Genomic DNA, 22440 nt, shown 5'->3' with positions numbered 1-22440 from the left:
AAATCATTCTTCGACATGTTGGATTTTCTGCCAAAGTCAGTACTTATTGCCCTAATAACACTTCAGAAAGTGGTGGGGTGGGTTGCCTTCTCGCATTAATACAGGCAGGTTATGTGATGAAGGTACTCCCCATGGTGCTGTTTAGGTTGAGGATTCTATGATTTTGTCAGTGATGCTTAAGGAACAGTCAACAACATATGGTCAAATCAGAATGGTGAGCAACTTGAAGGGAATCGTGGAGGTTATAATGCTGCCATGTACCTTCTGCCCTTTTCCTTCCAGTGGTGGTAGTTGACACATGGTTGAGAGCTGCTGCAGTTCATAAAATTTTAAAGCACAGGAGGCCATTCAGTCCATTATGCCAGTGTTGGCTTACCTGCTCTTGCCCCACAGCTCTGCAAATTTTCCTTTCCAAGTAAATACCTAATTGGTCTTTTTCCTAATTATCTTAAATCTGTGTCCTTCACCTGCCAGTGAAATCAGTTTCTCCTCACTTAGTCTAGCAAAGCCCTATTAAGTTTCCCATGAACCTCATCTAAGCAGAACAATTCCAACTTCTCTAGTCTCTGCGCCTAACTGTAGTTCCTCATTGCTGCTTTCATTCCCATAAATCTCAAGCACCCTTTCCAAGGCCCCGATATCATTCCTAAAGCATAGTGCCCAGAATATTCTAGCTGAGGTCAAACCAGTGTTCTATAAAGGGCTGGCATACTTGCTTCCTCTATTTATAAGCCAAGTGCTTCGAAATGCATTTGTAACACTTATCAGCTTGTCCTACCGCTTTTCAATGATTTGTTTATGTGAATTCTGTAAGCAGTGTACACTATGTTTAAGCTCATGGATGGGATGTCAACCAAGCAGATTGCTTTGTACTGGATGGTGTTGAGCTTCTTGTGTGCTGTTGCAGCATTTAGGCAAGTGGACAATATTCAATCATGCTTCGGGTTTGTGCATTGTAGGCAGTAGGGAGGTTTGACGAGTTAGGGGAGTGACTCACTCCTGAATACCCATCCTCTGGCCTGCTCAAATAGCCATGACATTTATTCTTGCAGTTGAGTTTCCAGTCAATGTTGGCCCTCTGGGGGCATTTGGTGAAGGCAATGCCACAGAATGCCATGGGAAGTTGATTAGACTCTTCTGTTGAAGAGTCATTACCTGACTCTTGTGTGGCATGAATGCTACATGTCACTTATCAAGCGTGGACGTTGTCCTAGTATGACCGCCTTTAGACTTACCTTCTTTATCTGACCACCACCGAAACTGAAAATTATGCAATTATCGGTCAGCCCCACTTCTGCTGCCACAATGGAGGACATGTCATTGATGAAGCAGATGAAGATAGATGGGTCAAGGACACAACCCTGAGGAACTTCAGCAACAAGTTACAGAAGAGAGTGCTTTTACTGTTCAATAAAAACAATCGTAACTTTGCAATAAAATACTTAAAATAAAAACCAAGTACCATGGATTTTGTTTTCAATCTTTCAATTGGCAGAGGCAAAAACTAATAAGGTGACAAGTGACTCTGAGGTAGTTTCACACACAGATATATATACACACATATATATATAATATAAAGGTTTCATTTCAAATGAAAACATCCCTTTAGTATCAGTAAAAAAAATCTTACCCAAGTATTCCATTAACTGCTCTGCTGTTATGATTTCCATCATAGGTGGAAGCTTAATCTAGAATAAAAATGTGGATTTAAAAATTAGATTTTATTTTGAAACAAGGTTTTATGCAATGAAAACTTATTTACATAGCCTATTCAGCATAGTAAAACATCCCACGATTTCACAGGAGTGTAATATGGTAAAAGTCAACTCTGAGCCAAAGGAGGTGTTAGGACAGGTTATAAAGCATAGTTAGAGGTCAATTTTATTTTAAGCAGCATGTTAGAGAAAGACAAAGGGGTTCAGGAACTCTGTTCCTCCAACTCTGACCTCTCGTGCATCCCCCACATTGTTTGCCCATCGTCATTGATTGTGCTTTCAGTTGTCTAGGTCCGAAGCTCCAGAATTCCCTCCCTGCAAAGCATGGAGGTCGTCACAGGGATAGTGAGGGGTGAGGTCATGCAGAGATTTGAATGGAAAAATTAGCATTTTTAAAAATCAAGGTGTTGGTGGACTGGTGCCATGTACGCCAGCAAGTAGAGTGAAGGTGTGAGCTACAACTTAATAGGTATCACCATACGTGAAAACTTCACACTTTACATAATTAAAAGTTAAGAAATTTACATGTACCTTCCATGCTAAAAGAAGAACGTTCATAATTGCGAGCAAAGGACAAGGGCCATTTTCATTCTGTGTAATAATGGGCGTGTTCTCGGTTTTCCATTTGATCCACTTAATGTGATAGACTGACTGTCCAGGGAATCTCTCCTTCGAACCAGATGGTTTGGCAACACCATCCTTGCTATTATACTCTTCAGTCTGTAAAGCAAGAGCCAGAGCCCGGTCTTCAGCCCCCTCGCTGTTCAAATCAGAGCTCGGGCAGGAGTTCAGATTGGAAAAGGATTCGAGGGAGTCGATGCTTTGCGATTCGCCGGGCAGGCTTTGGTCACTGGCACTGTGATTCTTGTCACCCTCGGGAGTTTTACTGGGGCTGCCTTCCTCCTGGACCTTACCGTCCGTGTGTGGCGGCAACGTTTGCTCTGAGAGGCCGGCCAGGGCTCCTTTCCCTAAGCCGCCCTCTGCCTCTGTGCCCAGCTCGCCCATCTTGTTTACCAAGTTTTGCTGCTGGGCGCCCTCCTCCCTCACTTTCCCCGCGCCGGTGGCAGGCGCGGCCTCCTCCACCCTCCTCGCCCTCGCCCTCTCCCTCTCCCTCTCCCTCTCCTCCTCCTCCTCCTCCTCTTCTTCCAGGTGCGTCCCGGTGCTGGGACATGGAGTCTCGGTGGCGGAGGCGGCTGTCTCCCCGGGCCGGCAGGCGCCTTTCAGCCGCCCGCTGCCGCCATCGCCGGGAGCCCTCGGCCCGACTCCGGCCAACTCCACGGCGGCCACGCCGCCCCGCTCGGCACCGTCATGACTTTCCATGAGGCGGGGAGGGGAGGGGGTGTGTCAAAGGGGGGGGGGGGGGGGGGGGGTGGGGGGGGGAAGGGGGTGGGGGGGAGGGGGTGGGGGGGGGGGTGGGGGTTGTTGGGGCGGGGGGAATGGTGGTTGGGGGGAGGGGGAAGGGAGGGAGAGGAGAGGAGAGGAAATGTCGAGCGTTGTTTACATGGAAAAGGCTTCGAGCCGCTGACCGGCAGCCGCCATGACACCGCCAGCAGCCCCGTGACGTCAGCGCCGGCAGTCACGCATGCGCCTCCCCAGCCTCACCCTGCAAGATGCCTGAATTCTCATTGCTACACAAAAAAGTGTTGTGTGGAAACAAAAAAAGATGCGTTCAGTCGAATTGCATAAGACACCATGCAGTCTAAGTGCACTGCTCCGCAGCTTCGATAGAAAGCCTCTGCAAACTCCAGGAATAAACAGCAAAGACAATCTGTTTGCAGATAAATTAAGTTTTTCAGTAACATGTGCAAAATAATGTGCTTTTCTTCAGCGTGCTATGAATGACCATTGCTAGTGTTGCTCAAGACAACAGCGTCCCTTAATGCAAAAAGGAAAACAAAGGATCATTATCTGGCAGGAAATTGTGACTGGTGGTTGTAAGCATGCGCTCTGGGCACCCTGGTTACTTTCTTAAAGGAGTATTAACAATTAACTGTCGCCAACCTTCAAAAAGTCATGGTTCACTGGTAACAAAAACAGAATTACCTGGAAAAACTCAGCAGGTCTGGCAGCATCGGCGGAGAAGAAAAGAGTTGACGTTTCGAGTCCATGGTTCACTGGTAGCAGTTTGGCCTCTTGAATCCAAAGGTTGTGGGTCATTTCTCACTCCAGAGAATTGAGCACGTGATCTAGGCTGACACTTCAGTGCAGCACTGTAATTTGAAGAAGAGCAAGGGGTTACCTGGTCAATATTTATCTCAATTCTGATAATTAATCTCATTGCCATTTGTGGGACCTTGTGTGTAAATTGGCAACTACATTTCCTATGTTTTAAAGTGTCAGCTGTGGCTCAGTTGGTAACACTCCTGCCTCGATATATAAGGTTCCGAGTTCAAGGTTTACTCCAGAGTTACACACAAAAATCAATACTGGTACTCAAGTGCAATACAGGAGTGTTGCACTGTCGGAGGTGCTGTCTCTTGAGTAAGCTATTAATCTGAGGCCCCGCCTGCCCCCTCAGGTGGATGTAAAATATCCCATAACAATATTGCACAGAAGAGCAGGGGAGTTATCCTTGCTCTACTCGCCAATATTTAACCCACATTCCACATCGCAAAAAGGGATTATCTGGTCATTATTACATTGCTGTTCATGAGAGTTCGCTGTGTGCAAACTGGCTGCAATGTTTCCTACATTACAATAGTGACTACTCTTCAAAATTAATTAGTGAGATTATTTGACAAGGAGAAATATCTCTATTCTTGTTCAAAATCATTTTTAAAATGTCAAATGCTATAATTTTTGTTAACAATTATAGAGGGTTAATTTTAGCAGAGAAATTGCTGAGTGGTATATATTTTGTTATACTCATCACAAACAATGTAATTATCTAATTTTTCACATAACAGTGAATGAATGGTGCACTTTTTTTCCACCCTATGACAGCCAGACACTGACATCCAGTGGTCATGAAGGATGCTATATAAATGCAAATCTTTCTTCTTTTACAACAGTGACTTCAAAAGTATGTAATTGGTTGCAAAGCACTTTGGGATGTCATGAAATACATTACATAAACGTTTAAGTCTTTCTTTCATTTCTTTCATCACCACAGGTTTGAATTTGGTCCAGACTCAGGGGATGAAATTTTCTTCTTTCTGATGTTTGTATGGGTCTCACATAAAACCAATTATACCTCATTTCCTATTAGGTATGGATCAGCTTGAAAAAACTGCTCACAATTTGGCTCCAGGGTTAGCTGGAAAATTGCACTCGTACTCAGATTAGGATGGCTGGTGTATGAAGTGGAAAAATTCAACTGGTGCAGAACGGATTGTTTTTCTGAGGCTACCATTAAAACGTAATCCTTGGCCAAGCAAACTGAACTTTGCTGTTTTGTTTAATCGTCTATCATTGTTGACTAAAATTTTGGCTTATGCTCTGATCAAATATTTAAAAATGCAAATAAAATTCAACAATATTTACAATAACTTTCATTACAATAAAAGTACTTTACTTTAGGAAGTAAGTTGTTGCATTCTGCACATGTAAATCAACTGACTAAAGTACAGTAACAAAAAGTAATGAAACAATGCAATAAGCACCTTGAATAATGTTGGTGGCGTGTTACATTATCTATTTTTATATGAAAAAGAATTGTTTTTCTTGGTCAGTTGTTTTGGCCACATTGTTTGAATTTATGCTGTCCAAGTATTCTAATCTTTTGTTAGTTCCCATCAACATTACTTTCCTAGTCAGAGCTTTGAGGTCATCTTCTGTCATGGTCTCCCTATTTTGTTTTTCGTCAACCTGCAGATCTTAAGTTTATGTCAGGTATACATGTTAACTAACTATCCAAAGTCCCAATAATGACTTTGCAATATTTGGCATGGATTTTTACAGAAACTTCAGAAAAATATTGGAAAGTTTAAATTGTTTTAAATTTCCTAGGTAACCATGGTAACGATGAGCTTCACTGCCTTCCCTGTCCAACACCTCCCCCAGGGATTAGGAGCCAATCCTGGTACCCTAACTGCAACCTGGCTGCAATCTACTCATTCAGCACAGATAAACGTTTGGAGCTGGGATATTTTGGTCAAATTGGCTTGGTGCCACATCAAACAAGCATTTACACGTGAAGCCATCAACAAAACCTGGTAAACATGAAGTTAACAATAGTTAATGGAAACGTTGAAATAGTAATTGATAAATTGTAGTGAATATTTATTGGTTACAGAGTCCTTCAAATTACACCATGAGATACTGAAAATAAACGTTGAATACATTCTTATGAAATTCCTTCCTTTGTTATTGTAATGAAGGTCTGAATTTATCTATTTTAAATGTTTGATAAAAATTTGAGGCCAATGAATTATGTGTTCACTTCATGGGTATTATAAACCTCTAACTTATTAATGTAGCATTGATGAATGGGTCGTGTTAGTCTTTTAATTAAATTTCAAAAATGACCATTTACTCATTAACATAACAGACATTAACTCTGTTTCTCTTTCCTTCTGCACAGATACTGCCAGACCTGCTTTTTTCTGGTTTTATTTCAGCTATCCAGCATCTGTAGTATTTTGCTTTTCTTTTTTGATATAGTTGTTTAATTTTGTAGATTAGATGCAAGTCTAATTCATCCAAAGTTCAGAAAACCAGTTGTGCTGTGTTGCTGAGCTGCCAAGCAGAAAACAAAACAACAATCATTAGGCTGACATGCAATATCTGATTTCTGTCTGATAAGGAATTTATGTTGTCCCCTAATAGTCTCTAATGGCAGAAACGGAATATAACAATAGTACAGGCCACAGCAGATGTTTGTAGTTTTCTAGTGGACCTAACATTTGTCACTAACAAACTCAGCCCATAAGCTGTCCAAGTATTCTTGAAATGGCATGTTTGTGCATTGACTAACATAATATTGGTACAGATTTGAAAGGAGTCTGGTATCTTGCAGAAAAGAAAACATACGTTTCACATTAAACATTGGATTCATGCTTATAGAACATGGTATTTATGGAGTCTACTACAGTTTTCAAAATAATTATTGATTTGAGCCAACTGGAAATATGTAATAAATTTTATCTTTCAAAAGTATTAATTTTGTGAGTATTGTAGTGGATGTATATGACAGCTGAGTGGCACTCAGATACCACTATAGTTATAATATGTCTTTACAACTGTGAAGTTACCCAACACAATGAAAATTTTGCTAAAAAAAGAGACATGTCTAATCTTTTCATCTTACACTCATCAAGACACTCACAAGAATACCAATATAAGGGGGAAAACAATTTATACTGTATGAGAAGAGAGTGCTGATTGGTTTGCAAGTGGTGTTTCCATGGAGAATGCACCACTGATGGTGACTGACAGTTAACTGCCAAGCATCTTTTGAAATTTAAACCAAGCAGCTTGATTCTGATTGGTCTCCCTATCAACTTTTCCATTAACTATTGTTAACTTCGTGTTTACCAGGTTTTGGTGATGGCTTCATGTGTAAATGCTTGTTTGGTGTGGACACTTGCCAACCAATCAGCACTCTCTTCATATACGGTATAAATTGTTGTTTTCCCCCTTGTAATGGTATTCTTGTGTATGTCCTGATGAGTGCAAGACAGAAAGCATACATATGTCTCTTTTTTCAGCAATACTCAGGTTCTGTACTACCAAACAACAATGAAAGTTATAGTTTCCCCTATGGACATTGCTATGTTGAGTATTCCTAAATTTGTAACATGTTGCAGACAAAATTATATTACCTATTGTAGCATATGATTATACATTGTTGAATGGATGCATTATTAATGATTATTCTGTATATATACAAGAATAAGTGCAAATCACCTGTATGAGAACAGGTGCTTTATGCCCATTCTTTTATAAATACAGAACGAACATTATTAATTAATTTCAAAGTTCTTAATGTAACGTGACTTTTAATATTCCAGATACTTTGGCCCATGTGATCTCTTGGACAATTGCAAATTTTCATTTTTGTAATATTTAATTTTGTTGCTATGTTTCCAAACAGGGTTTTGGATTCCACTGTTTGTTTTATCAAAATATGAAATGATGTTTCAACATAACTTCTGCCAATTTTCATAAATTAAGAATTGTCTGTTATTGAAATGGATAATGGAATCCTTCAGCACTACTGAAACACAACATAAATTTGAAGATTGGAGACAGTAAGCATAAATATATTGCAATCATTTTCCAAATAAAATTGAAGCTTTAAATAAAGCAGAAAACCAATTAATTGTTAATTTAGGGGAGCTGAGAAGCAACTGCACCCATAATAGCAATTTTGAAGGTGCAATACTACTGAGAAACCACTGTGGTTACATTGGGCCAGAACTCCCCTACTGAACTAACCTAGTTTCTCTTGTTAATAGAAGATTTATGATTAGAATCCTTTTTTCCACAGTGGCTATTTGTGATTTGAATATGTGATCTGGCTACCCCCAAGCCTTTTCACATCTTCCAATGCTGACTGTAGTTCAATATTGCAAGATTAGCACCAGTTAAACTGAAACATAAAAGGCTAGTTTCCACCTGAGCCTCAGACTCATTGTTAAATGAGTTTTGCCCACTGCCTTGGCAGTGAGTTTGTGTCAGGGCCATGGGCTCAGTAAGTAATTGCATACACTTGTTGATCTGCACTGGTGCCCTGGGCCACAAAACTGGGATTGATACTTTGCTGGAAAAGAATATATCATAAGAGAGAAGGGAAGCTGCCTGAGACACTTAACTTCTGTTGGGGTTGACAGCACTACTACCCGAATCTCCCAATGCAAGACGATGCTTATGAAGACAGTCATCATCACCTGCACCAAGATTGTTTATTAAAATTACTAATGCCACTCAATTATGGGTGACTAAAGGAAAAACAATGAATTCTTTTAGTTCATATCAAAGTCTCCCCAAAGCCTTTTCCTTCAGCTGCAATAAAGACAGAAATGCTGGAAATACTCAGCAAGTCTGGCAGCATCTGTCGTGAGAGAACTGTAGATGCTGCCAGACCTGCTGAGTATTTCCAACATTTTCTGTCCTTATTTTAGATTTCCAGCATCCGCAGTATTTTATTCTTGTCTCATTCAGCTGCCATGTTTTTGCAGCATTTTCTTAACCTAAATCATTAGAAAGATTGAGAAATGACAATGCTTTTTTGGAGGGCATTACAATTATACTGAGTAAGATTGAGCAAGTGAGTGTTTTTTGACACATTTTTATAAACATTTATTTGTAGAGATGCACATTGCAAACATTCACCTCCTAACTCAATAACCACAGTTTCAGCCTGCTCCTATTTATACCTTTTGATCCAACCAGAAAGTTGGCGATAACGAAAGCACTGATATATTGTCACAAAAAAACCCAAAACCTTTAAAGGAAATTTAGTTAATCAGTTTACATTGACATTCACAGGAACACAAGTACACCATAGATAGGAGCAGAAGTAGACCATATGGCCCACTGAGAACGCCCTGCCATTCAATATGATCATGGCTGATCTTGGGCTTCGACTCTACTGTCCTGGCCGCTCTCCCTACCCCTTGATTCCCTGAGTAACCAAAAATCTGTCAATCCCAGCCCTGCATGTATTAATGATGGAGCAGCAGCCACAGTGCTCTGGGATAGTGAATGCCAAAGATTCACAACCCTTTGAGTGAAGTAATTTCCTCTCAGTCCTAAACGACTGACTCCTTGTCCTGAGACTGCGCCCTTGTGTTTTAGACTCTGAAGAAGTTACATTGGGCGTGAAGCGTCTACTTCTTGCTCCACAGGTGCTGCCAGACCTGCTGGGCTTTTCCAACACTTTCTGTCATTGTTTTAGATTCCCTGACCAGGGGACAACAATCTCTTTGCGTCTACCCACCCCCACCCCCACCCCCCACCCCCACCCCCCACCAATGAAACCTTTTTCCAGAATCCTGCACACGTTTCAATGAGGTGACCTCTCGTTCCTCTAAAGTGCAGAGAACACCGGCTGACTTCGCTCAGCGGGTGGGTGATGACGCGCTTACGAAGACACTCATCCTTCACTCGCACCATGGAATGTTGGTTGAAGTATAATCCTTGTGGGGGGGTGGGGGGGGGGGGGGGGGGGGGAGGAGGAGGAGGGTGGAGCCAATACTTGGAGCAGTTGGCGAGAGGGACGCGGCCCCTTTAAGAGCGAGGCCGGCACCTTATTTGGCAGCGAGCGGGGGCGGCCGGGGAGCGGCGCTTCCAGGAAGATTCAGTCAGGCAGCGGCTGGCGTCTGGTGCACATCGAGCGGCGGCTCCGGCTCCGGCTCCGGCGGGAAGAGGGGAAAAAAAAAAGGGACGAGAACACGCGAGGGAGGTTTTTAAATATATATATATATATATATATAAAAAAACAACAACAACAAAAACAACAGAGGGGCAGGTCGGGGCCGAGAGGAAGAGAGTGGAAGGCGCCGGTTGAGCCGCGGAAGATTCCAGATTAAATCCCCGCCGTCACCGTCACCGTCACCCACCTACCCAGCTCCCCCCCCCCAACCCCCCCTTCCCTGGGGCTGCGGCCCGGGATTCGGGCGCCGACGATGCTGTTGCTGGGAGTCGGACTGCTGCTGTCCTGGGCGTCGATCTTGCGAGGTAAGAAGCCGCGCTTTCCACCCGCCGCGAGCGCGGGGCTGAGCCCGGGGTGGGGGGGGGGGGGGGGGGCGCGAGCGCGCGGCTGAGCCCGGGGGGGAGGGGCGCGGGGCTGAGCCCGGGGGGGAGGGGCGCGGGGCTGAGCCCGGGGTGGGGGGCGCGAGCGCGCGGCTGAGCCCGGGGGGGAGGGGCCGCGAGCGCGGGGCTGAGCCCGGGGGGTGGAGGGGAGAGAGAGAGGGAGAGAGAGAGAGAGTCCGGGGCGCAGACCCTGGCCTTGGATGGAGAGGCCCGTTGCCCGGGGTAACCGACTTCTCGGCACCGACCTGGGCTTTAAAATTGACTTATTTTTTTTTTTTTACACTCACCCTCTCCACTCACCTCATTTTCGCTTTTTCTTTTTAATTAAATGCAACCCCGGCCGGTGAGGGTTTCCCTTCAGCCCAGTTGCACTTGGACAACCTTTTCCGGCATGAGGCGAATCTCTCTCTCTCTCTCTCTCATTTTAGACTTAAAACTTCATCTCTTTCCATTTGCCTCTTTCTTAAAAAAAATCATTCCCCCCCCCCTCTCCCTCCATCCCTCCCAAAAAAAAAATCCATCTTCATTTCCTGAAGGCTTGTGTGTTCATTGTGAAAGCGGCTTCAGGACACGCTGCATGTTCCTGCAAGTCGGTGACACCCAGCATCACATCACCATCCCTCCTCCTCCTCCTCCCCCCCCCCCCCCCCCCCCCCCCCGGTTTGCTTCCTGCTTAAAAATTAAACAGCCAGTGGTTTAGGCACACGATTTGAATGTGTAATTCTCCTTCTCGAGAGGCTGTTCGTCGGCCTCGGATTCGTCGCGCTTTCTAAACTTGGCACGGGGCGAGCGCATCAATCGGCGAGGTGGCTGAGCACACGGCACTTTGTCTCAGTCGGACTCGCAGTCGGTCAGTGAAGACCTTGGTGGTCGTCAGTGTACAATTCGGCTGCAGTTCTCAACACGGTCAACGGTTTTCAGACTCATCGCCTTTCCACACGGTTGTTTTCCTTCCTCCTCCCTCCCCCTCCGCCCCCCCCCCCCCAAATACACGGTTTACAAAGGAACGCGAGACGTGGCACTTAATTTATACGGCATTTCCCACTCCTCTGTCAGAAACCAATAAATCTCACGGGGAGTGTACCATGGCACTTTGTCATGCACAGTAGTAAAGTTGCCAAGTGATTCTCCTAGTCATTGTTGACTTGGGTCATCTCAGCTGATGTAACCATGGACGTTATCATTCTTGGAAAGATGTCATAATTCCCTTTTCTTGATTCTAAGCGGTGACTGTTCTTGGAATTGATGTGGCTGAGCAAGAGGTGGAATGGCCCTTGAAATTGTGTTTTACAATTGTTGTCGAGACCCTGGAAGAATGACCACTTGGACGTAGGGGTTAACTTCAGCCACCCTGTGGACCCGTGTTCTGGTATAAGCTGGTAAATTTAGAATTGAAACAAAATGAAACCAATTAAAACTTTAGACTTAGTAAGTAAAAACTTGAGTTTTGGTGCATATCCTTTGGAATGATACCTTGTCACCACCCTCACCATCCCTGGGTATGTCCTGTCCCACCGGCAGGACAGACTCAGCAGAGATGGCAGTACAGTGGTATACAGTCGGGAATGAGTTCCCTGGGAGATCTCAACGTCGACTCTGGACCCCATGAAGTCTCATGGCATTAGGTCAAACATGGGCAAGGAAACCTCCTGATTATCACATATCGCTCTCCCTCAGCTGGTGAATCAGTACTCCTCCGTGTTGAACACCATTTGGAGGAAGCACTGAGGATGGCAAGGGTGCAGAAGGTACCCCTGGGTGGGGGACTTCAATATCCATCACCAAGAGTGGCTTGGTAGCACCACGACTGACTGAGCTGGCCGAGTTCTAAAGGACACAGCTGTTAGACTGGGTCTGCGGCAAGTGGTAAGCAAATCAACAAGAGGGAAAAACATACTTGACCTCATCCTCACCAACCTGCCTGCCACAGATGCATCTGTCCATGACAGTACCAGAAGGAGTGACCACTGCATATATAATAATTGAGGATACCCTCCATCATGATCTGTGGCACTACCACTGTGCTGGGATAGATTTCAAACAGATCGAGCAACTCCAGACTGGGCATCCATGAAGTGCTGTGAGCCATCAGCAGCAGCAGAACTCAAGAACAATCTGTAACTTTATGGCCTGGCATATCCCCCATTCTATCATTACCATCAAGCCAGGGGATCAACCCTGGTTTAATGAAGAGTGCAGGAAGGCATGCCAGGAACAGCACCAGACATACTTAAAAATGAGGTGTCAATTGGTGAATCTATAACATGTGTTGTTTGGCATACACGTAGTTGTAAACAGCAAGTGATAGACAGAACTAAGTGATCCCACAAGCAACAGATCAGGTCTAAGCTCTGCAGTCCCTGCCACATCCAGCTGTGAATGGTGGTGGACAATTAAACAACTCACTAGAGGAGGAGGCTCCACAGATATCCCCATCCTCAATGATGGAGCCTGGCACACCAATGCAAAAGACAAAGCTGAAGCAATAGCTACAATCTTCAGCCAGAAGTGCCAAGTGGGTGATCCATCTCAGCCCCCTCCGAAGGTCTCCAACATCACAGATGCCAGTCTTTCAGCCAATTCGATTCACCCCTCGTGATGTCAAGAAATGGCTGAAGGCACTGGACAGTGAAAAGGCTATGGGCCCTGACAATATTCCAGCAAGAGTACTGAAAACTTGTGCCCCAGAGCTTGCCGCACCCCTAGCTAAGCTGTTCCAGCACAGCTACAACACTGACATCTACCTGGCTATGTGGAAAATTGCCCAGGTATGTCCTGTACACAAAAAGCAGGACAAATCCAACCTGGCCAATTCCCACCCCATTAGTCTACTCTCTGTCATCAGCACTGTTTATGACCCCTTCCATTGCTTTACTATCAAGCGGCACTTGCTTAGCAATAACCTGCTCACTGATGCCCAATTTGGGTTCAGCCAGGGTCACTCAGCTCCAGCCCTCATTACAGCCTTGGTTCAAACATGGACAAAAGAGCTGAACTCCTGAAGTGAGATGAGAGTAACTGTCCTAGACATCGAGGCCACATTTAACCAAGGGTTACATCAAGGAGCCCTAGCAAAACTGGAGTCAATGGGCATCAGGGGGAAAACCTCTCAGCTGGTGGGGGTCGCACCTAGCACAAAGGAAGATGGTTGTGGTTTTTGGAAGTCAATTATCTCAGCTCCAGGTCATCACTGAAGGTATTCCTCAAGGTAGTGTCCTCGGCCCAACCATCTTCAGCTGCTTCATCAATGGCCTTATTTCCATCATAAGTCACAAGTGGGGATGCTTGCTGATGATTGCAGAATGTTCAGCACCATTTGTGACTCCTCAGATACTGAAGCAGTCCATACCCAAATGCAGCAAGACCTGGACAATATCCAGGCTTGGGCTGACAAGTGGCAAGTAACATTCACACCACGCGAGTGCCAGGCAATGACTATCTCCAACGAGATACAATCCAACCATTGCCCCTTGATGTTCAATGACATCACCACCACTATCGACAACATGGGCATTGCCATTGACTACAAGCTGAACTAGACGAGCCATATAAATACTGTGGCTACAAGAGCAGGTCAGAGGCTAGGAGTAGTGAGATGAGTAACTCACCTCCTGTCTCCCCAAAGCCTGTCCACCGTCTACAAGGCACAAGTCAGGAGTGTGATGGAATACTCCTCACCTGCCTGGATGAGTGCATCTTCCACCACACTTAAGAAGCTTGACATGGTCCAGGACAAAGCAGCCCGCTTGATTGGCACCATATCCACAAACATTCACTCCCTCCACCACTGACGCACAGTAGCAGCAGTGTGTACCATCTACAAGATGCACTGCAGGAATTCACCAAGGCTCATTCAACAGCTCCTTCTAAGCCCATGACCACGACCGTCTAGGAGGACAAGGGCAGCAGATTGATGGGAACACCACCACCTGGAAGTTCCCCTCCAAGTCACTCACCATCCTGACTTGGAAATATATCACCATTCCTTCACTGTTGCTGGGTCAAAACCCTGGACCCTCTTTCCTAACAGCACTGTGGCTGTACCTACATGTGGACTGCAGTGGTTCAAGAAGACAGCTGACCACCGCCACCTCAAGGGCAACTGGAGAGGGGCAATAAATGCTGGCCCAGCCAGCGAAGCCCACATCCTGTGAATGAATTTTTAAAAAGGCCTATCAAATTTTAGTCCTGCTGAGAGATATGAAGTGACATCTTAGGAAAGGTAATAATCAATGTGTTACAATCTTTTTACTACAGGACTGTTAACTTGGCCCAGCTGATATTGTCCTGGATGTGAGGTTGTAAGTTGTGGTGTTTCCAGTTTTCCATCCCTTCCATTACCTTTTTGGTAAAAGGAAGGAAAGAAGAGAGAAGAGCTTCTGTTTGAAACAGTAAGCAATATCCCCTGTAATACATGTTCAGAAACAATAAGGCACACTGAAGTTAGAGAGCTCTTGTTCTATATAGATTATGTCAAAAGAGGTCTCTGGGCAACAATAGCAAGTTTTCCACCATATTATCTGGTTTCCATTTTCCTCCATAGTGTGGAAAAGCAATATTGTGTAATTCCACTTACGTTTGGAGCTTATTTCCTCTGATGTTGCAAGGATCTAATTGGTACAATTTTAAAATTTATTTTAAGATGTGTTATGTCGGAAATGGGAGCCAATTGCTGAGTTGGTTAGATGGCTACCGTGGTTCAGAATGATGGCTACCGTGCTTCGGAATAATGCCAACAGCGTGGATTTCATTTCCTCTCCTGGCTGAGGTAGACTTGACCTCTTGAGTGTGGAAGATAATGGCAAACCAGCACTGACAAATTGCCAAGAGTAACAGCTCAAACTGAAGCACCAGCAGACAGTGAGCCCAAGGACCTGCTTTCAGGCAGAGCACTTGTGGAATGGAACATTGGAAGTAGCCTCCTGCTGGATGTGGGGATGCGGGCTAGAGTTTTTCTGAATTTCTCATCATTTTTGAAATAGCATGTGAATTATCTTGTGACACAGACAAGAATGCTATATGGGACTCTCCCTCCTTTCTCCATGAGAATTCACAGTAGTTTTTATATCTGAAGTTTTTCCTGTTGTTAGTTTCCACCCATTTCTGTTCCTCTCCACAATGAGAGGAAGTCTTAAGTCAGGACTCAGTTACATGGGAAAACCTTTCCAGCCTAGATGTCAGATGCTTTCCTTCAACTCTTAAGGTTGATCCTCCCTGAAAATGATCATATGTGTGAGTTTTGTTTTTTTAAAATTTCTAGTACTGTTTGTTTTTAAGTCCTGTGCTCGTAGAGAACATATTTTATTAAAATAAAAATTAACCATGTTGTTGAAGATGTAATTTTGATTATCATTGGTGGGGAATGAGTGCCACAGTCCCAGCTAAGCTAACTCGTGTGAGGTTTTCGAAGCAGGAGATTTTTCATGAATTAATATGGTTTCAAATTTTTAGTGACTCACCTTTAGGCTGCCTGTGGAGTGCAGTTAAGTGGTGAGTAGGCCCTTGGCTTATCTAGTTTGTAGCCAACAGAATAAGTTTGCCCCTTTATTGAAGGCTGCGGTTATATTAAAAATGTGTGTCAGTCTGTAGAAATGGTTGTTTATATCAGTCATAGCTTTGCTGTTTGATATCCAAAATAGCTACCTTGATGAAAAGATGGTTTAATTTTTCTCAGCTGACATTTGATTTAGGTGATAGAAATCCACTTCTCATGTTTCTGTTTGGTGTTCTCAATTCTTTGATTCTGCTGCTCCCTTCCCCACATACCATTGAAATTAAGTTGGTATGTAAGCATGGTTAATTATGCTATATTTATTTGATGTTGTAGAGGGAGAATCTTGATTATGCGTGTGACAAGCCTGTGCTTCTTTTGTAGGCTAAAGGCATGCAAAAACAAAGTCGTTTTCTGTTGGTAATCCAATGATTCCTGTTTACATCTAGTAAAGAAACACCAAGAAGCTTTTGCTTCTCATGGGTCTAAAGATAATAGATAAGCTTGAGTTTTTAGCACCATGGTATTCAGAATAAAATAAGATATTTTAGTTTGTGACTTCTTTTGAAGTAGGCTTCTATGAATGTAATTTTGATTATTGTTGGTGGAGAATGCCCTAGTAACTGTTCCTCATTATTAAGCCTGTATAAACAATACTAGAGTACTGGCAGCCTTTTTCACTTGTCTTGAGCATGAAAATCAAGGCTGACAGTCAAGTGCAGAACTGAGGAATACCGTATGGTCTAGATGCCGCATCTTTAGGATGAGACGTAAAACCGAGGCCCCAGCTGCTTGTTCGGGTCCATGTAAAAGACCCCATGGCACTAATTCAAAGAAGAGTTATCCCTGGTGTCCTGACCAACTTTTATCCCTCGATCACCATCACAAAAGCAGCAGATTATCTTGTCATTATCACATTTTAGTTTGTGGGTGTTTGCTATGTGCAAGTTGGCTGCCATGTCTTATATATTACAACAGTGACTGTAATTCATTGCAAAAACAGAATTACCTGGAAAAACTCAGCAGGTCTGGCAGCATCGGCGGACAAGAAAAGAGTTGACGTTTCGAGTCTTCATGACCCTTCGACAGAACATGAGTTCGAGTCCAAGAAAGAGTTGAAATATAAGCTGGTTTAAGGTGTGTGGGGGGGGTCGGAGAGAGAGAGAGAGAAGTGGAGGGGGTTGGTGAGGTTGTAGGGACAAACAAGCAGTGATAGAAGCTGATAATCAAAAGATGTCACCAACAAAAGAACACATAGATGTTAAAGTTGGTGATGTTATCTAAACGAATGTGCTGATTAAGAATGGATGGTAGGGCACTCAAGGTATAGCTCTAGTGGGGGTGGGGAGAGCATAAAAGATTTAAAAATATTTAAAAATAATGGAAATAGGTGGGAAAAGAAAAATCTATATAATTTATTGGAAGAAAACAAAAGGAAGGGGGAAACAGAAAGGGGGTGGGGATGGGGGAGGGAGCTCAAGACCTAAAGTTGTTGAATTCAATATTCAGTCCGGAAGGCTGTAAAGTGCCTAGTCGGAAGATGAGGTTTGTTCCTCCAGTTTGCGTTGGGCTTCACTGGAACAATGCAGCAAGCCAAGGACAGACATATATCACTATCACTGTAATTCATTGGCTCTGAAATACTTTGAGACGTCCACTGGTCGTGAAAAGTGCTACATAACAGCACCTTTTCTTGGATGGAGGGGATGAATTGAGAACATTGTTCCAAACCTCTTCTCCTTATGTGTATTTTTCATCAGGATCACTTGATTGTGACCAGAAATGGGATCCCTGAACGATTTTCTTGAGCCTCTTATCATCTTCCACCCCGTCTGCAAAGCCAGCAGCCAGTTCTAATACCCAAACTGCCGTGTTGCCCGAAATCAGTTCCTGCTCCATTTGCCACAATTACAGGATCCTTTTACTGGATAAGCTTTAACATCTGGCATACTATCCCATAAATTAAAATGCCAGGGCCATTAAACACCAAGCTTCCCGTGAAATAAGAACAAAAAAGCTGGAAAAAGTCAACAGGTCAGGCAGTATCTGTAGAGAGAAACAGAGTTAACATTTTGAGTCGGGGCTCTTTCATCAGGACTTGGAAAATGGCTTTGCTTGCTGTGCCTCTAGTTGCCAACTGTTGGTACCGCCAAAATCATGTCCACTATTTTGAGACTAGCTGTGTACTAGCTAATAATATGCTTAGAAGTTGATCTGTTCTTTAGTAAAAATGTTTTCTCCTTTTTCCAATCCCATACCCTTTCCTTTGATGAATTAGGGATGGTCCTGTCATTGTCATGCTCACAATTTTGCAGCAACTCACAGTAATCCATTGATGAGCAAGAATCTACCAAGTACAGTAAGTGGGGCACTAAAGTAACCAGTTACATTATTCAGAAACAATGAAAGTGGTTGTATGATGAATTGGGGTTATCTAGGCACAAATCATGGATTTAGCATGAGACAGCACAGCTCTTTATGGCTCAGCAATGCTCCTGATGGTGCATTTTAGCTACCAAGCCATCGGGAGAAACCTGATTTTTAGGTAACTTGGCTTTTTGGCTTTGTTTTAATTTTGTCTTTAAATCTGTTCAGTGCACCATCTTCTGAGCTGGAAAGTGGCCAGCTTCCAGCCTGTTCACCAATGCCTTTGGAAACAGACTTTCAAGACCGGCACAGACAAGCTTGCCTGCCAGAGTATTGTTTCCCTCCAAGGTGGGAAATGCCTGGTCTCCACTTGACCTCCAGCAGACAGACAGTGCAGCCAAGCTAATCATAGACTGTGGAGTTGTGGCTGAGAGTCTTATCTTTCCAAAATCCGGTTGCATTGAAGTATCTGACTGAAACAGCATGTACCCATGAATGAATTTAATTGTTTGTCTTTAGGGGGGAATGAGTGAGTGAGCGAGCATTAGGAGTCACAAAACCCAAGCCTGAGAGAGTGAAGAATCAAATGACTGCAGGGAGAAAACAAGAGAATTAACCAGATACTGGCAGTGGATCACTGTCAAGAGATTTCTCCTTGATTCTGTAATTCTTAGAAAAAGCAGTAAAAGTAATTATGCAGCATCAAATGGTCTTTCTGAAGTTTTGTTTATTGCATAAAATATTTTTATTTTATGTGAGTTCTAGTACGACAAGTGTATTTCTGAAGACTTGGTTGGGAGATCGGGATTAATATTAGTGGCCTCTAAATGCAGAAAACATGAATTGAATGTGGGTGGATTGGTTCTTTGGCATCTGAATTGCCTGTAGATTTATACATTGTTTCACTGTGCCGATCCCACTGAGCTCAAGTAAACACTAATGTAATGCAGTGTGGTCCAGCAGCCAAAAATGAACTGCAAAATCTGGAATATTAATCCTGTTCTTTTTTTGTCAACTGTTCTTATGAATTTTAGGCCATTTTTCATTGGTACATTGACATGTAGTACCTGCTTCAGTATTTGGATGCGGGTATGTTGCCATATGGTATTATAAAGATTGCGCGGCATGCACATAAGCCTATTCAACTGTAAGATGCTGCTGTAGCAGCTAAGTGCAGTCTGTTTGCACAGAAATGTGTTGGGTTCCATGGCGTGCAGGTTGCTGTTAATCACTATCATCTGTTTTTTATTGTTACCTTCTTAGTAGAACCCAAAATCATCTGCATGTTCCCTTGTAACTTTGAGTGCTTGGAAGGGGTTCAGAAATAGGGAAGGTGAATGGAAAGTGTCGACGCAGCACACAGGGAATTGATGCAAGGTTTTTCTCCGATGTTGAATTTGCTTTTCTATTTAGATACAAGCCTTAAATCAGTTGGTAGCACTTGTGCTTTCCTGGCATTTTATGGGTTCCATTCCCCACTCCAGAGACTTGGCTGCATAATTTAAGCTGGTAACTCAATGCAGGACCGGGGGCATTTTGCACAGACAGTAGTGCCATCGTTTGGATGACTCTAAACAACAACCCTATCTGCCCCCTTGGGTGGATATGAAAGATTCCATAGTGCTCTTGGAGGGGCCTCCTGGCCACCATTTATCTTTTACCCAGTATCACTAACATAGATTATTTGGTCATTTGTTTCACTGCCATTAGTGTACAAACATTGCTTCAACATTTCCCAACATTACAGCAGTGGCAGAAGAAGCAATGGCGCTGTGCAGTAAACTTTTTTTTCACACAAGCAGTGGTTAGGATCCAGAATGCACTGCCTGAGTGTGTGTTGGATGCATAGTCAATTGAGGTTTCAAAAGAGAAATAAATAATTATCTGAACAGAAAAAAAAATTGCGGAGCTCCAGGGAAATTGTGGGGAATGGACTAGGTAAGTTGCTCTTGCAGAGAGCAGGCATGGACATGAAGAGCTGAATGGTCTCGTTCTATGCTTTTACCTTTCAAAAATACTTAATTGGCTGTTGAGCACTTTGGGATGTCCTGAGATGATGAACAACTTTTTTTTACTTGCATCAGTTATCTCAGATCAAGTAGTTTGTATCGCATTCGATATTTGATAATATAAAATTGGAAACTTAAGTTTATTAATTTGTTTCAATTGATTAGTATTCATCTGTTCAATCAATTACCATTATTTGGCTGTTAAGTTTGAACAATGGAAAGTAAATATTTTTCTCTTTGTACATAACTAGAACTGATTTGCCAATATTTTCCCTTCAGTACTCTGTTAAGTGGAGGGAATCTGAAACAGAATCAATTTAATCAAAAATAGAAAATGCTGGAAAAACTCAGAAGCATCTGTGTAGAGAGAAACAGAGTTAATGTTTCGAGTCCGTATGACCCTTCAGGCTGAGTTATTCCAGCACTTTGTTTTTGTTTCAGATTTCCAACATCCATAGCATTTTGCTTTTATTAATTTAATTCAACAAGTTAACGGAAATTAGAAATAAGGGACAGCTACCTGGAAGCAAGGTGTGAATGAGTTAAGCAAACTGAGGACTTTGTTCCTGTAATGTCTGTTAATTGGCACAGAATTAGTTGAGGTCATTTGTGGGTTTGAAGTTATCATACAAGGTGATAGTACAGAAGGAAATGACCATATTGATTCCCTGTGAGGTTCTAAGATGAGATTTATGCCCTAAAAATACCTTTTTATGGTTTGGTCAGACAGTCTAATGAAGTTCTAACTGTTGAATGCCAATTAATCCTGGATTCAGGATGTTGTGTAGGATGATTTCTGTCAGAGTGCTTACTTAACTAAGGGCTGAAAAGGGCCCAAGAGCCAAAAGTACACAATTGACCTGATTCAAGAAAGGGACATCGATATTTTACTAATCATCATTCAATGCACAAAAAGAATATGGAAATAAAACAATGCATTGAACGCTAGCACATGTATTGATTGTATAAAAAAAATACACCAATTCAGGCCATTTGGTCTAGACAGTTTGCTTGGGTATTTATCCGCCATGTGAACAAAATTCTAGTGACATTTGCTCATCTTTTCCTGTATTCCTTTATATCTACCTATCCAATCTAATGTTGAATTATGTCGTTTTTGCCTGGAAGTGAACTACACAGACTCTCAGCTCTCTGAAGTAATTTCTCTTGTCCTCTGTTCTATATCTCTCAACTTTAATCTTGCTTTGATGGTCCATTTTTCTTCACCCCATAACACCTGGAAACAATGTTTCCATTTATTCTGTCCCATCCTTTCTTTAGTACAGAGCCTGATACTGTACACAGTAGTCTAAGGTCTTATTAAGGTTTTATTTCTGCTCATCATTGCCTCCTGACTTTTATATTGCCTCTTTAGATAAACCCAATATTTTAATTATCATTTTTTTAATAGCTGTAGCAGCCGGAGGTAGTGTTCTTAATGTTTGAACCTGTACACCCAAATTTTTCACCACACAGTATGCCACCAGTCAGATTGCAATTACTGTTAGTTTTTTTTTACTAAATTTCCATGACCTCACACTTGCGTTGAATTCCTTCTGCCACTTATTAACCTAATTCTCTCCGTCTTACTGAGATCCCTTTACAGTTTCCATTGGTCCTCCAAAGAATTAACTACTTCCTGTTTTCATATCGTCCTCAAATGTCAACACCACTTCCTCAGATCTATCTCAAAATCAATACACACAATAAACAGAAGTGACCTTAGAACTAAACCATAAAGAACACCACTACCCACTTTGACCCATTCTGGAAAAACTGTCCTTAACTCCTACCCTGCTTTCTCCCTTCTGACTAACTTTTAATCGACTTTACTATCCATACCCTTATTTGTTTCCGGTAATATCCTGAGGGGTACCTTCTCAAAAGCTTTCCTAAAGTCTCATCGCACCATAGCCACCACATTTCTCTCTCCCCAACCCCCCTCCCAACCATTTGTTGTATTCGCACAACTTTCCTGTCTGACTATTCCTACTAATTTCCCCATCTAGTGAATTTGATATTCCTCATGCTATACGTATTGAAATGAAGCGTCTGATGTTTAGCGTTTATGTTTCCGATTTCATAATTTGCAGTTTGAGTTATACACAAAGCTCCGTCTGATTAGAAATTTAACTTGGAGTGCAGGAGGCTGTTTGATAAT

At 42.9% G+C, this 22440-nt stretch overlaps 2 protein-coding genes and 1 long non-coding RNA gene across 6 annotated transcripts in view; 2 read left to right on the top strand and 1 right to left on the bottom strand.

Moving 5' to 3' along the window:
• Window positions 1-10864, bottom strand: part of mindy2 (MINDY lysine 48 deubiquitinase 2) — a 71272-nt gene extending 60408 nt beyond the window's left edge. For 2 of the 4 annotated variants that reach the window (XM_041174821.1, XM_041174822.1), the window contains exons 1-2: window positions 2247-3038; window positions 1631-1688 (exon numbers count right to left, since the gene is read on the bottom strand). In XM_041174821.1, the coding sequence (XP_041030755.1) occupies window positions 1631-1688; window positions 2247-3035 (847 nt within the window). In that variant the 5' untranslated portion in view covers window positions 3036-3038. Of the gene's footprint in view, window positions 1-1630; window positions 1689-2246; window positions 3039-3758; window positions 3926-6249; window positions 6372-10712 lie in introns of those variants that run through there. The other 2 variants (XM_041174824.1, XM_041174823.1) reach the window with 2 other exon arrangements.
• LOC121269829 lies at window positions 3153-6378 on the top strand. The gene is made up of 3 exons (XR_005941425.1): window positions 3153-3860; window positions 5664-5869; window positions 6238-6378. It is a non-coding gene; the product is annotated as an uncharacterized LOC121269829 (long non-coding RNA).
• adam10a (ADAM metallopeptidase domain 10a) overlaps window positions 9984-22440 on the top strand; it is a 207026-nt gene continuing 194569 nt past the window's right edge. The window contains exon 1 of the mRNA XM_041174819.1: window positions 9984-10337. Within this exon, the coding sequence (XP_041030753.1) occupies window positions 10286-10337 (52 nt within the window). The 5' untranslated portion in view covers window positions 9984-10285. The remainder of the gene's footprint in view (window positions 10338-22440) is intronic.

This window comes from Carcharodon carcharias, chromosome 26 (assembly GCF_017639515.1).
Source record: "Carcharodon carcharias isolate sCarCar2 chromosome 26, sCarCar2.pri, whole genome shotgun sequence".
NCBI classification, from domain to species: Eukaryota; Metazoa; Chordata; class Chondrichthyes; order Lamniformes; family Lamnidae; genus Carcharodon; species Carcharodon carcharias.
Note: the sequence above shows the minus strand (reverse complement) of the source record. Positions and strands in the feature narration are given on the sequence as shown.